The 16,482-nt window shown below is 34.0% G+C and overlaps 1 protein-coding gene across 3 annotated transcripts; it reads right to left on the reverse strand.

The window, feature by feature from the left end:
- Positions 1-890: 890 nt before the first annotated feature.
- LOC136969787 (ankyrin repeat domain-containing protein SOWAHC-like) lies at positions 891-14,142 on the reverse strand. Of its 3 annotated transcripts, XM_067264043.1 has the most exons (12): positions 13,785-14,142; positions 10,025-10,086; positions 9,068-9,472; positions 8,848-8,994; positions 7,970-8,005; positions 6,157-6,258; positions 4,340-4,840; positions 4,098-4,251; positions 3,946-4,023; positions 1,801-1,946; positions 1,671-1,732; positions 891-1,292 (listed from the first exon to the last, which is right to left on the reverse strand). In XM_067264043.1, the coding sequence occupies exons 1-7, from the start codon at positions 13,918-13,920 to the stop codon at positions 4,790-4,792; spliced, it is 939 nt and encodes a 312-aa protein (XP_067120144.1). In that variant the 5' UTR covers positions 13,921-14,142; the 3' UTR covers positions 891-1,292; positions 1,671-1,732; positions 1,801-1,946; positions 3,946-4,023; positions 4,098-4,251; positions 4,340-4,789. The 3 variants fall into 3 exon arrangements, with proteins under 3 accessions (XP_067120144.1, XP_067120143.1, XP_067120142.1); XM_067264042.1 differs by lacking the exons at positions 891-1,292; positions 1,671-1,732; positions 1,801-1,946 and having other exon boundaries at positions 3,660-4,023; positions 4,340-4,530; positions 4,608-4,840; XM_067264041.1 differs by lacking the exons at positions 891-1,292; positions 1,671-1,732; positions 1,801-1,946 and having other exon boundaries at positions 3,660-4,023.
- Between the last annotated feature and the right edge of the window lie 2,340 nt (positions 14,143-16,482).

A 16,482-nucleotide genomic window follows, 5' to 3' on the forward strand; every position in this document is an offset into this window, starting at 1 on the left:
GACTTCGAGATGTCTTTACTTACCATTGGTCTTGTCTATTTCTCTTCACAATTCCCAAATACACGTGGATTTTCAATTTCCTCAACAGATGGCGCCACGTTATCATAAAGTAAAACAGGTATTTTAAAATACGTCTACTTCCGATGTCACTTATTAAAAGGGGTGCGTACGATATTCCCGAATACCATTTTAATTTAAAACTGATTATGAGGTCCATCGAAATGGCAGCTTCGTTTCACTGGCAAACTCCACGAGTACTTCCCCCTCACTCACTCACTCACTCACTCACACCAGCACCTCTCGGTAGGCATATTTAGTGGAATCAACCGAGGGAAAAATCAATGGTGTATTTGTAACCCCTCACCCCGACAGGGAGACTCATTTTCTGATAGATTAGATATTGGGTCGAAGAAAATGTCAGTGACAGTTCTCTCATCATTTAGACCCCCATCGAAATAACGTCGAAGGCTTTCCCACCCTCTAACCAGAAACAAAAAGATGATTTGAAAGTATAATTTAATCACGCTCGGGATTGGTTGTTTGTCTAGGGTACAACCCACCTGTGTTTTTCATACTACCAACTAAGAAGTTGCATTAAAATTCATGAGTAAATATTAGGGGATCACTTAATCCCGTCCGTGTGCACATCACCGTTCGTGCCTCTCGACCATTGTCAACAATATTGTCCATCTATACCAATTGCAGAAGTAGATTATTATTTAGGCATTACGTAACACCTGTGCTACTCGTCTCCCTAGGTAATGCCAACCGTATCCACTAAGGGAGACGGCCTTTGTTAAGTGGATAATGGCCAGCCAGTCCCGCGTGTCAAGCTTAATTGACGTTAGATGTGGACCTCTGCTTATAAACTCCACTACAGATTACTCCACTTCTACACATAAACACGTAATTATCCTTTATTTAGTTATATACATAACTATATTACTTTGGTGATTATTTCGACCCGTACACTTAAAACGGAGCCCCACGAGACTCCGCTAAACGTAAAGGTTTTAAAACAGTATAAAATTTGTTCGAAACAACATTTATATATATAAATCTAAATATAAATATAAAAATATATGTATGTATAAATATAGTATAGAATGCCTACGTCGTTAGGCAGGAGCCAAAACCTCTTAAATACTGAATAATACGTATACAAAGTATTTTTGTACTGTTATAAAGCTAATATGTAGACGATTGTGACATCTTTACTGCAGTTTTATCAAGAATAGAATCCGTAAGCACTGTCCGAATCGGAATCTTCATTAATCTTCTTCTCTTCCACGCTGAAACATAAAAATTCATTAATTAATTAACAATTATAATTAATTATTATGTATAGCAGAGGCGTAGTTAATGATTTTATTGATCACTTATGCTCTAATTTCCGATTTAATTTCATTCCGAAACCGAGCGGAGTCCAAACTAACGTGAAATAGTACGAAAATCGCATCCGAAAATGATATTTATTTGGCTCAGTTTTAACAATTGAAATCTCTGTTAAAAAACAGAGGCTTCAATTGTTGAAACTGAGCAATTTTTTACTTGTTTCTTTTAATAATAATAAACCAAAACTGCTCCATTTAAACAGTGGGCACATTATTTTTTTATTGTCTTTTGTTTTTAATTGTTTAACGCGGACTGACTACAAAAACGCAACTTACTTTTTCTTCTTTTTCTTCTTTGTAGAGAGGGGTTTCGGGGTGGAAATGAAATGATTCGCCATCTGTTTACAAAGAAAGAAACGGTGTTACTGGGGTGTTAACCGAGCACTCTCCCAATTTAAGAACTCACCATTTCTGCGAGGCTGTCCGACGACCCCCAACTCTTAACTCTAGACGAACGAGCATTGTATAGAGCCGAAGCAGTTTTCCTCACTTTAGCATTCAGGGATCCAATACGAGTTAAATTCACCTCGTTGACAGGTGGCAGCGGAACAGCTAAAAACGTTACACAAATGCCATCAATTTAAGCGTTAAAGGAAGCGCAAGATCCTCGTTCGAGCTTCGATATACAAAGAGAATTAAAATTCAATTACGGGATCGACTGAACGTAGCCATATTTATTTACTGTGACACATGACGTGTACGCTTTCTCCCCCCCCCTTTGTCAGAGATTCGGTATACTGACTTGTCGACTTCACGATTCAGTCTACTAAACAAGAGAATCAAATCACGAATATCCTTTGTTATTTATTTTATTTTTCTTTAAATAATAAATTTTAAAGGGGGAAGGAAAAACAAATACCTACAATATTAAATTTAACATTTATTGATTCTCAATACTCTATAAATTATTTATAACCCTTGATTGAAAGTCCGATTTTTCATCCATAAAACATTGCCGCTCATTAATAACGCTAACTCATCCATTATTCTAGTGTTTTTATAATTATTTTCCCAGTTTCTTTTAAAATTTATAATTCGCCCCCTCTCGAAATATCACGAGAAGCCGGGGGGTAGGCACTTACATTCATAACATGTAAAATTGCATATATATATACATACTAAAGCTAATAGTTCCAGTCAATTTACTGTGCATCTTCCACCCCGTCGAGTCACCCAACTTGCTTAGTCCCAAAGCCAAACCCCCTGTCGATCATGTCAGGTGACAGACAAAAGCCCCAGAGGTCATTTGAGTTTGGATATGTCAACCTGGCCTTCTGTCACTGACTATTGTTTTCTCTTCTACATACATCCCTGATGGGGATTGAGAATGGATATGCGGTAATGCTTACTAATGGGATGTGACTATGATGCCAAGATGTATATCTGGCAATAAATGATACGTAAATGGAAGAAAAAAATCCTGACAAGTCTTTTGGGAGGTCCAAAATGTGTTGCGGAAGAGCCTTATCTGCCTGTCTGATCTGTCAGTAAGTAAAATGTAACAGAAGGGATGCATGAAGGGCTACAAACCACAATTTTGATTCAGGATTAATCCTAATTAGTATCTAACACGCCAACCCAGTAATTAACAGTTTGCTTCATTTTTTAATTTTTAATTGTTGAAATCGATTCAATTTTTTGCAAATTTACAAAACAGTCAATTTCTGAAATTGTTATTTTTCAATAAATCATTTTTAAACTGTCTTTTTTTAAAAAGGAAATTGAATTTTTATAAACTGACAATCCTGAAATTGACATTTTTAAAACAGAAATAAAGATCGTTTCTTTTCTTTCGAAGACACAATGCAGTGACGTAAACCCTTGCCATCCTTGCGCAGGGGCCATGCTTACGTAAACGTAAGCATGGCCCCTGCGCAAGGATGACACCCAACCGAATAAAAAGGATGAAAAATTCGCCCAGTGTTTAAGTTTAGGTCACTGCATTGTGTCTTCGAAAGAAAAGAAACGAAAAGAAAATACATAATACGGTTTCCTCAAGATAGAAATAAAGATTTTTACTGGTGAAATTAACTAAAAGCTCAGTTTATTCTTGTAAAAAGACACCCTAAAAATTATGTTTTTAAAACAAATTGTCATTTTACAAAAAAGGAACTTGAGATTTTATAGATTTTGTAAGCTTAAGAACAAATTAAATGCACATTTTAGCATGTAAATCATCAAAATTCGTACATAAAAACACCGAAAATAACCTTAACCATTATACATAACATAGATTTATATATATATAAATAATCACAAAACAGATTCAACTGATAACCTTTCACCTTTAATATAACGTCTATAGACAATAGCCATACAGATAAAATTACTGATAAAGTCCCAACATGCACCATGCACAACCAGCATGCATAGCAGAGTAAGAAATTAAAAAAAAAAAAAAACTTAAGTAATCATCCAAAATAGGCAGACTTTACACTTCTTGATCTGACGACGGGCCTCGTCGATCGTAAGAAAGACTGATGCAGAGAGGAGCGAATAGAAGACGAAAGTGTTCGGTGGATAAGAAGAGAGTTAGGAGGGGTCATCTTACGTTCTTTAAGTATTTCTGTCTTTGGTAAGTAGTCTTCTGCCTTTTTTCCACTGTAGTCTCTTATGGACGCATCCGCCCCTATAAAAACCGTCGAGAAGTGGTTTCAAAAACTTAAATTGCAAGTGGTAAGTTTGGAAATTAATTTTAATTACCGTAAGTAGCTTTTAAGAGTCCGATAACCTCCAGACGATTAAACATGGCTGCTATGTGAAGCGGCGTATACCCCTGATGCAAAGAACAGATTTAAATCAGTTTGCCGACTGTACCACCCCTCGGTTGTACTTTAAAATATTCAATACTCACCCCCTGCGACAATGAAAAATGGAGAGATGAAGCATTAGTAATGGACAAAAAAATTCAGATATGTAGCAAGAAAAACAAAATCAATACTTACATGCTTATAAATGAAAGGGAAAGAAGAGGGGGGAAAAAAACAGAATTTAGTGAATGTTTACTGCATAAAAAATTACGTAAGAGCACTTTAAAATCACTTACCGATCGAATATTTGGGTTTACCCTGTGCTTCCCGGCGATTAATTTGACAATATCACAGCTTCCATGCTTAGCTGCCCAATGGAGGGCTGTCTAAAATGTCCCATAATGAACTTAGTATAACAGTTTCGGATAATTAATTAAAAATTTCAAAGCTTAGAGGTACTTACGAACTTCACGGGACGAAAAAACAATAAAAATTCAGTCGACAGAAATGGGTTGAAAGTAAAAACTAATTAAGCATTCATTCCAATTTGTACTAATTCAATTAGAAAAGCATTTACTTACCCCCTGCATATTTAAATCGGGAACGAAGGAAACAATGGAGGAAAAAAAAATTAAGATCAGCTCTTCAAATTATGTAACGGTAGCTGAATAGTAATTTACTTACCGAAATGAAATCCTAAGAAAAGAAAAATAAAAATCGGTAAGTATAACTGATTGATGGCATTACAACAAACAAAAATGATGTTATTGCTTGTTTAAGAGTCGCCCCCCCATTCGCTAGAGATGCAAAGCAAATAGAATCAATCAAAACTGGCACGGAGTGCGAGAGGGGTTAAGTACTAAATCTTAATATCCTGTTTGGTATTAACGGTCTCCTGCCGAGACCGGGGATGTCGGATGATTACGGATCAATTGGGATGCCGTCTACATCTTTCGAAGTTCGTCACCTCTTCATATAGAGAATAGGAAAAATTCCACCTTCGCGGAGTAAAGCATACTTTTAGATTTATTCCTAAAATAGATGTCATGTGTCTCGTGGGGATCGGATAATCACTTTATTAGGTTTGTTTTCTATTGTTATCAAACAGTTCCTCTAAAAATTGTGTCCAATTAGGCAAAGTATTTGCCATCGCTCATTGTCTGGTGCCATAAAAAGTCTATACAATACTTTCTTTTCCTTGTACTTCTTGTATTTATTTTTAAAAGATTATAATTATGAGGTTATAAATTCCAAACCTGTGCATCTCTATGTAATAATATACAGGAAAGTTTCTAAAACTTGGCTGTAGAAAATGGGGAACAAATAAATAAGTATTCTACTGTTAATGATACCCGAAAATTATACTTTCGACAAGCGACGAATGTAATAATAATAATAAAAAGGGGAAAAAAATCTGTAACGACATCAGCAACTTTTTCCAAAGTCATTACTCGCTCCATCAATTGAGTGGAACGTTACAACTTCCTCTAATAATTAATACGGTCATAAAGTTATTATAATCAGAAACAAATCCTGACATAAAATCATTTACTTCGCTTAAACATTACGAATATAATAAATGATTCGCTTAACCAATAAGGAACTCGTCGGGTCGGAAAAATTCTTCTCTTATACCCACCCAAATTCATTTTACTTAATCTTCTCTCGTAAAATGGCGAGCGTAATTTCCTAATCTAGCAGAAAATTTCAATTTTGAACCCAAGTAAAGCATTGGCAGTGTCCAAAAATACAAATGAGACAAGTTTAAATTGAGATTTCCTCACAAATTTATCATTCTTCTGTATAAAAATGTGCTTTCGTCACTTAAAAACAAAGATAAATGGCAAAATTTCCCTATATTGAGTAAGATGAGTGTATTTGTTTAGAGATAATATCTCAACAGATCTAATTTGCATACAATTGACAGAATGCCAGTTTTAGAAACACTATACATAAATTTCGTTGTGTAAGTGTTGCGTACGGCTACATATTTAGAATAAATTTCGACTCACTTTAAAATTAGCCAATCTGGGTTCTTCTTTCAACAAGCGAACGAGTGACAGGTAGTCTCCCTGAGCTGCCTTCAGCGTCCACTCTCTTCGATAAGGATTCAGCTACAGGTTAAGAAAAACATCATAAAAATCAATTAATTTATGCAAATCCAGTGTTATATAACAAACAGGATAACACATCCTGCACTGCAACAATTAAAGTTCTGAGTTATATGAAGTAATATACAATTATATCAGGAATATACCTCATATTATTACATGTGTTTATTTCTAAAGTGTCACCAAAGAAGCACCAGTTTAAAGGGGGAGAAGGTATCGGCAATTAATAATTAATTAAATATTTAAGCACTAGTATAGCGCAACAAATGGCAATATTTATGAATCAAATCACTAATAGAAGGGCAGATAATAGAAGAACGTACACTTTATCTCTACAAAAGGCTCATTTATATGCTATAAAGTGTTAAATTGTCAAAATAATTACTGTAGTATTTGCTATAATAGTATACAGCAAACTATTATAAAGGCATTTCAAAATATGCGTGAATAATGGAAGAAAATCATAAAAGCCGATTAGATAATCTACATTATCTTCGTGTAACTATATTTTTATTATATTTTCCTTATATCAGTAGCCTGTTATCCTGTATCAACACAATTGGACTCAATTGACACAACATTCTCCTTCAGGGTGTCCCAGTCTGGATCCACATTACATCAAGTTTTGTTTATTCTTTTACACACAAAGCATGGTGCCGAGTGATAAGAAGAAAATTTGAGTTATTTTGGTGGTAGGAAGCCGAGTCGGCACGAATTTTCCAAAGAATTTAACAGGTTGCATCCACACCACTGTGTGATCTGTGCAAAGTCTGCACGCAGCCTGTTAAACTCTTCAGAAACCTTGGGTCCTACCATGAAAATCACTCAAATTAATTTCTCCTTACTCAGCACCATGCTTCACATGTAAAAGAATAAAAGCTCAATGTAATTCCTTTGTTTCAAACTCGCAGACTCCGCATATAATTAAACCTAATCATATTTTTCACGAATACACAATTAACATGAACTGACTAATTGATTTCCTCATGCTAACTAATTAATTTAAACATACTTAAGTCTGCTGTATGACCTGCCACAATTATTCTTTTACAGATAAACCTAACTCGCAAAGACGAGAGCAATGTCCCCCCCATCAATTCCCAAGTTCAAAAGATGCTGGACGATCGATACCTTGCTACACACCCAAGCAACGAAAGGTACGTAAACCGAATGAAATTATATAAAATATATAAATTCTTTTAATTATTTAATTTTCTGTAAATTTACATAAAAATCCTAATTTGCAACAGGTAATATGCATGTCGTATGCATTATATATACATGATAATTACATTAACACCTATACAAATTCCCCAGCGAGAATTTTTTTATTGTTATTTTTAAAAACACAATATTATCCGAGCCAGAAATTAAATTCGAGAGCAAAGAAAATCCTCTAACAAACACCAATCGTTTAAATCGGCAATGTTAATTCGTCCCGTACCTATCGACGTCTGCATTTTCTCAAAGTATAAATTTAGACACTTGCATATTGAGTCTATAAAGATGGCTTACCTACTCTATTTATCATTTTACTTCGATAAATTTTTTATTTTGATGAAAAATTCAATGTTTTCTTTGTATAGTAGCCATATAAATAGCTTTTTTGTAAATTAATGGCGATACGGTTTACGTAAACTTGTACGAAACTAAATTATTTGCTACATATTTTAATATTAAAATAATGATAAATATGAGAAAAATGTTTACTCACACTGGCTAATGATGATGTATCGTCGTCGTCCAAACTCTGTATAGGATGAGAAACTTTATGAAAATTTTATTAATTATTTTTGTTTCGGGTAGTGAGTCACAGAATTTAGTTTACTCTGTTTCTACTGGAATATGGAGGTAACAGAAGATAGCAACTAAACAAATTTCGACACTTATTGTATTTGTTAGAGGTAACGCAAAGTGGGCCGTGAAGTGCGAGTGTCTACTGCAACTTTCTGAAGAGCAGAGAGATGTACTTCTACTTAAATTAGCCTAATCGAGCTTCTATCAGGTAATTTACCATACTACCGAGTGAAGCAGAGAGTAGAATCTTCTGACACTCCTTATGAAATTAATTATAAGGGTCTAACTTCTAACCACCCTTACCGTTAGAAGACCGGATTCAATGGCATTAATGATCAGTTTGTCCTCCGGTGGACACCCATGCCACAAAGGTTTGTCGGCGGATAGAATGTACAGTCTTCCTTGTCAATAGCCAAGCTAGAGAAACAGACGGGGTGGCCAGCCCTACCAATGGACACTCGTGGATGAACGTACATTAGAGGAAAGGTACATTCTTTCCTCTAATGTACGTTCATCCATGAGTGTCCACGTTCATCCATATATAAAAAAAAACTGTTCTGAATAGTGTTATCATGCAAGTATATAAGTGCTCGTGCACCTCTAACCAATGGGCAAAGTATATCTGAGCACATATTCTCATGCACAATGCTTGCAAGAGAATACAAAGTATAATAATTCATACTCTGATGGTTAGAGGTACAATTATTCAATTTATGAGAAAATCAGGGGCAAGAACACTTCATTCTCTATCGGTTTATTTACTATCTTCTGCCCTATATGAGAATACATACTTACCACTTTCACATTACCTCTCGTAGGTCGTGACGGCGACTTTATTGTTAGCTCAGTTTCCGAAGCTAACTTATTCAAGGACTGTGCTCTTTCTCTTACCATACCCGGACTTATAATCGGTTCGGTCAAAGCCTCATTCCTTATAATTTTCTGAAAAAAAGCACATTTAGGAGATCTTCAAACCATTCATAAATTTATTCATAAAATTATTTGATCTGATTACGGTCTCGGAGTTTTCTTTGTTCAACTGACGTAAGGTTTCTTCTATCTTCCCCGACGACTCCCTCCTATCGCCTCTGCGACGAGGTGGCGGTTGAGGAACTGCTTCTGAAGTTGGCGTTAAGTTTTGATAAATCTCTGAATGATTGACTTTGACAAAATTCCGCGTCTCCCTTTCTTCCGACACGGGTAACCTCGTCGTTCTGTCATCACATCTCGCGACAGACGATGCCACACCCGCATTCGTATCCCCATAGCCCACAACAGTTTCGTTAATCTTCTGAAACCTTCCCTGTGGCCAAACTCCATTTGGATAAAGCCGAATTTCGGTATTTGCCGGACTAGATTTAGGCACATTCACGGGCGTGTTATCGAGGTACTTTTTCCTCATTACAACATACTTCACCCCCTAATTTTGAAATCGGAAACAAATTTAAACACCAGATTAGAGTAGAAATTAAAGAAAACAAATTACATCCTAATTCTAAATTATGAATATTTATAAAGGAAATCCCAATTAAGAACAAGGAGTGAGATCAATTTTGCCGAAATGATCGATCATAATATTATCTGATCACTCACACTGATGCTAATTTATCTTAAGCATCTCCACAGTGTTAGAGAGCCGTTAGAAAGGGGAATATCGAGTAAATATTGCAGATAAGATATCGTCGGCAAGTCGAATATCACATTCTCCAAGCTAAGTGGAGTAGCATATCACAAAAGACGGTCATACGGTCGGCTAACGTGGACACCAACGAAAAATCTTCTCATTAACATAATAATATTTGCCTTCGCGCTCAAAAAAACCACTTGTGATTCAGCAGATATCATTGTGAAGGGCACAATCATCCTTCTTAATTATCCAATTTTGTAATTAATATATAGATAAGTTTATAAAATATAAGTTATAAGAGTCTTAAGTACATTTAATTAGTGTAATTTGATAAAGATAGCTTACATTTTCTTCTTTCAGTGTGGCCAGTTCATTGATGTAATCTCTGAAGTGTAATTTGGCTTGAGCTAGAAAAGAAAAAAAAATTAATTAGCAGATATTTAAATATAAAATGTGGATATTCGACATTAGAGACTACTTTTTTACTCTAAAAACTCCAACAAAAGTAGAGTGAAAGTGTCTCCGGCCACATGTCAATCCCATCAAGAAATCCTACACCGGAGATCCCAAGGGACGTGGAGTAGAAACTCACTCCCTGACAAAAACCAGGACTGGAGTGGAATTCCTCCGAGTATTAGCTGCACATTTCGGACCGATGTGATTGAATAGAGTTGCATATGCAGAAATTTCTAAACTCTAGTCTACGCAGCTGTTTAGAACAAAACAGGAGCCTAAAAAATTACTTCAAAGTTCTAACTTTGCGTACAAAGTCTGCCTCATCACTTGCCGAAAACTTTAAAATGGGGATTTTGCACGGGATGCCATCGCGCGACGTGTAATCGCTTATGATGGATAAATAATTAATTTATGCAAATGTTAAGTTACAAAAGGATGCTTCGGTATTTGCATTTCAAATTCGGCGCGGAGTAACGTGTTTGCCGTTGCCGTACTCTGTGTTTGTAAATAATCTGCCTAATGTAATTATATAATTTTTATTAAAAAAAAAAAAGTGATTCTGCTAATGAATTTGTATATATAGGGTGGACCAAAACTTAATTAAGCATGGTATTTTTATATTCCAGATACACCTATACACCTATTTACTTATGATTAATACTAACAATTGTAACTGGAACACAACAAAAATGTGATTACCTGATTTTGGGCCAATCTTAACAAAGAAATCTGCAATATCAACACTAATGTATTCAGTTTAGGAAGTTTTTTTAGTATTGACTGTACATATACTAAGCAAAATATCCTACTGAAGTGATCAGAAGTCAGTGAAACACTGTAAAAACTTGGTCTTTACATAGGTTCACCCTCAATACATAATAAGCAGATGATATATATATAAATATAAAACATGCTTAACAAATTAATAACTATAAGCTTAATAACAATAAAATTAACTCAAACTTGCACTTAAAAACTGGATTAATTACCGGAAGATCTGTCGACAGATTTACGACGAGCCTTTGCACTTTAAATTTGTTTAAAAACTTTAAACTTTTTTTAAATTCTCTCGGTTAAAGTCTCTAATCAAATAAAAATTCTTTATAGCTTTCACCTCTGACCTATTTCCTTCTTTCCTCTTCAACTCAAAGACGGACATGTTTGCATTCTGTCCATTGTAATTGCATTTTAAACTTGTTACGTCACATTTATTAAGTATAGAATTTCGACAGAACCTCCTCCTAGCTTCGGATTCTTCCAAAAAGATTTATTGACTTGTTCGGCCATTTTTTTGCTTAATTTATAGAATCGTCACTTGTGTCCTCCTTGTTTATGCTCTGAGTACTTCCTGTAAACATACCACCCTAGTAATAGAATCTGTTATTGATAGGTCTGTAACTTTAAACACATTACGCACACTTGTTACAATTAAATCTTGTCGTCCACTAGCATTTTTCTAACCGAGAATGTCACTCTATCGTCTACGGGACGTATATATAGCATTTTATGGCCTAAAACATCAGTACAAATGTCCGATATGGACGTTCGGTCGACAACGCAGACATTTAAATTCCACAGTCAAAGGTTCACTTAAGGTTCCTCAGGAGATCACAGCCCTCTCTGTCCTACTGTGAGGCATATTCACTATAAAAATGATTTTATTTCTGTTAGGAATGACTGACATCCTCCTAAGGTTATAGGCCAAATTTATACTAGCAATAAATCCAGTATGTAGGCCGTAATTTCAGGAGCAACCTACGTAAGAACTCCAAACTTTTACAGCATTTCTGGATTCATTAGGAGTATCTTTCAATAAATTGTGGCTAGACTCAATTCCTTTTGCTTCTCTCCCGTACGAAGATGTCTGACAATCGCGGCAACAACTCTAAGGAATGCGGGAAACTCTAGCAGGGATCGTCGGCTACCCCTACACAAGCAAGAGATGCCCTTACTTCTTGTTGAAGCTAATATTACCTCACAAAAGCCCAATTTGGCAATAGGCAGATGCCTAAAGTTACCTACGCCTACAAAATTACAGAAAATACACATAGATTATGCCCACTTATCATAGATGCTCTGGAAGTTATACTACTATCACATTGGAAGTTCAATTTAAACAGAAAAAATATCAAAAAATAGGTAAAAATCCAACTTCGGTAAGAATAAGTGCCATGGCGGAAGAGAGTGGTCTCCTCGGAATCATAAACAAACACATTTATCACACACAGTCACACGTCATGCATGTATAGTACACCACAAAACACTAATAGAATGTAAATTTTATATCTAGGTTAACAGTTAACAAAAATAAATGCGAAATCTCATATAGAACCGAAAGACCTGCATCGTAAGATTATGATTGATATGTGCTCGTCGCCGTAGCAGCGTGACATCCCGCATACACATGCTCGCGGCATGGTGGTACGTGCGGCATTATCTACGTGCAAATCGAGTAGTTTAGCATTAATAAACTATAAATAAGTTACGAAACCAGGATATGAAAGATAATGTTTGCATATTTTTCTTTTGTTTATATTATATTCTTGCATAAATCTTACCTTTGTAGTATAAATTAAGTGATTTAACTTTAATAATGCATATATTACTTAAACAAATAAGCATAATAATTAAAAATATTGGCTAATTTTTCTGTCTCTTAGCACACTCATACCGCGATGTCACGTATATGTCATTTTGCATGTGTCAGTTGAATTATTTTGCATTAATAACCCATTAAATAGCCAAAAAGTGTTCATTTGTTGTTCTGTTTGCACCTTGTTCTTATGTAAACATGACAAAACATAAATGCCATTGAGCAATTTATAATTGACAAGCATAAATAAGCTATAAATAGTTTTAAAAGTAATTATTAGTTCCAAAAAGTGGCTAAATTTTATTGTTTACACTCTTCCCATATGTACAGATGAGTGCATTCCAGCAATTTACAATAAACAAACCAAAAAAAATGGGTGTTATGAACCCATAAAGGGGCCAAATTCTACAAATTTCTATTAGTCTTTCTTACACTCTTCCCATGTGTACATGTGACAACAAGTGTAATTGAACAATTTACACTAAATCTCCCACAAATAATTAAAAAAATGGGGGATGAAGAGCCCAAAATCTGGCCAAATTAACTACTTTCTCATGGTTTGTTTACATTCTGCCCATGTGTACATATGAATGTAATTCGTAAATTTAACACGTACATGTGGAATTACATGTGTCTTAATTGCTCAATAACAATAAATAACCCACAAAAAGCCCCAAAAAGTGTCCAAATTTTCCAAGTTTGTTTACACTCCTCCCATATTTACATGTGACAACACACCAATGTAACTGATCAATTTATCGTGTACACGTGGAATTACACGTGTGTAATTGAGTAATTTACATTAAATCGCCCACAAATGGCGATAAAAATCCCAAAAATCTGTCCAAATTACACGACTTCCTATTGGGTTTGTTTACCCTCTTCCCACACGTACCTGTGACATCACACGAGCGTAATTGATCAATTTACCGCGCGCAAGTGACGTAACGAGTGTAAAACACACCGAAAACGTCTTAAAAAGAAGCCAAAATACCCGAATAATCCTCTAAAATTCGCGCGTGTACCTGTTTACACCTGGATCTTCTAAAGGCCTACCTTGTTTCTCTAGGTCTGGATTTGTTAGGTAAGACTGAAAGTGCTTGACTAATTCGCGATTATTAACTTTTCCACCGTTCTGGAAGAGATAATCCCTAACGGAATCGAAAGTCAGAACATTTTGCTCATCCATCATTTAGCACCTGTTCAGGTAAGAGAGACGGAAAGGTGCACCGATTTGCCGTCCGACTCGACACATTCCACCTCCATGACGTATCGGGTCACGTGGTGGCCGGCCTTGGTAACCGAGCCACGTGACTCACCATTTTTTCGTGACCGCCGATGAGTTTTAATACGCAATTATTTTTTCCCTACCGAATTTAAACGCGACAATCGGAGTTTACGTCATCAATTTTTTTCTTTTCTTTCCTTTCTTTTCTGATTTCGAAATTTTGAAATAATTAAACAACTTCCGGTCACGTGACGCAATTAAATTCGTACCTTAACCTCGTCGGAGATAAGATTCGAAAGGAAAATACTTTAAAAATCGTCACATCTGAAACAAGATTATTACTCCAAATATTAAATTTGAAATTAATTTATAATTTAATAAATAATTCGAGTTAGGTTTCCTTTTTTTTTATTTTAATTTAAAAAATTTTAAAATGTCGTCTGATCTGGTCACGTGACTGAGTTCGAACTTTTAAAATGTTTCCGTTTAATAAATATTACTTTACAATTAAATTATAGTTCATATGAGAAATTAATTTATTTTTTCAATATAATCAAACGAAATGAGGATGTTTATGAAAATTTCAAATTGTAATTACGTTTAAAACTGATCACGTGACTTATTTAAATATTAAAAATCTCGTTTCAAAGAGTAAAGTTAATGTTGAAAACATTAATTTTTACTTAAAATAATAAACAAATACGAAATTTTCTATTTATTATGTCAAAGTTTTAATATAAAATCGATAAATTATAATAATATAAAAGCGAATTTAAAATTTCAAAACTGATGACGTCATATCAACTGACTGGATTTCGATTTAAATTTTGCTTAACAATGATTAATTAAAAAAAAAGATAAAAACGTCCATCATTTCTAAATTTATAAAAAGATATCGTGCTACAGAATTATTTTTAATTTTAATTTCTAACTCATTAATTTGTCATAAGTATTTAAAATAATATTTCCAATATTGCCATGGAAACGTAAGATATTTTGCTATGACGTCAAGTTTTTTTTCGTCATAAACTTAAAATTTTTAAACGTTTTATTTCAATTTCTACAAAATTATATTATTTTTGTATTATATTAGTAAATTTTTATTATTTTAAATCAATAAAAATTAAATATTTAGTTACAAAACTTATAAATTTAGCAGTGACGTCATCGGTAACGTTTAACGATTATTTAATTTAATGTCGATATCGTCTGTTAAATTTCAATCATAATTAATCATTCAAACTGGTAATTTTAGAAAAGTTATTATACATTTAACGAAAATTTATATTAATTTATTACACATTTACTAAAATATTAGCATTTTTATAATTTAAATAAAAACTAAATTTCGCATGACGTAATTGGTTTAATTTTAAAAATAAAATATCAAATTTACTTAATATATGCATTTATACATTAATATAATTTCTTATATATTATTTTTAAGTTGTAAAGCTATGCAAATTACTTAGAAAAATTTAAAAATTCATGGCCTGCATAATAAATGGCGTAACGGTCACGTGACGTTCGCTCCTCGCTTGGAAAAACATCGTTCTTGCTTAATTAATGATATATTCACTCCGTTATTCCAGAAAATAATGAGAAAATTACTTTAAAATTCATTCATAAGCAAGATTTAAAACTTCAATTAATGCATCGTCACGTGACTCGCAGCTCGTATTTGAATTTTAAATTCATTTATATTAATATTTAACAAGTGTACAGCTATTTATTGAATTATTGCTGTTTATTCTGTCCTGTAATATAACCTGTTTCGTTTTGTAAGCATTTATCTTATATTTAACTCAGGAAATTCATTTTAAATAGCAAATTTTCCCTTTTTAATTTGTCGAAACTAAATTTAGCGTAGTGATTGATTATAAATTTTTTTCCGCACTTCAAGCTATGGTGTCATTAGGGACATTCTCGCTTATATCATAAAACTTTGAAAATTTTTTGAACTTTTTTAAAAAATTCATTTCTAATTCATATTCTACATCATATTCCTTAATAAAAAACTAAACCTCTCTATTAAATCTTACTTTCTATCGCGATGAAGTTGTTTTGACAGACTAAATTTTCAAGTATCATCTTAGAGATGTTATCAGAACTAGTTCAAAATTTATACAAGATAAAGCGATAACGAACTTTTTCCCTTCTGAATAACAAAACAACGCCGCAGGATTTCTTTTCCTTTTTTTAAATTTTCAACCGAAACAATTATAAAAAGTATCAATCAGTAGCCGAAGCGTTTTAAATTCGACATAACTCCTATGCATTAGAACCTTTCTACACGCTAATTATCTTGTACAGGAGACAATTGGACAGGATGTACGTCGCGTTTCTTAAGCAGGTTCTAGATAAAATAAGGAGGTTGCGAAATCTAGAAACGTTTCGTGACGTTTTTTCCTTAATATTCACGAAATCTTCCACGCCATTTTGATTATTTGGCAGTGAATTTAATACATCGGTGCATACTTACGCATAACATCCATTATGAGTAGATACTGTACATAAATGTGTACA

Source organism: Centruroides vittatus, unplaced genomic scaffold (assembly GCF_030686945.1).
Source record: "Centruroides vittatus isolate TY-2023 unplaced genomic scaffold, ASM3068694v2 contig_181, whole genome shotgun sequence".
In the NCBI taxonomy this organism is placed as follows: Eukaryota; Metazoa; Arthropoda; class Arachnida; order Scorpiones; family Buthidae; genus Centruroides; species Centruroides vittatus.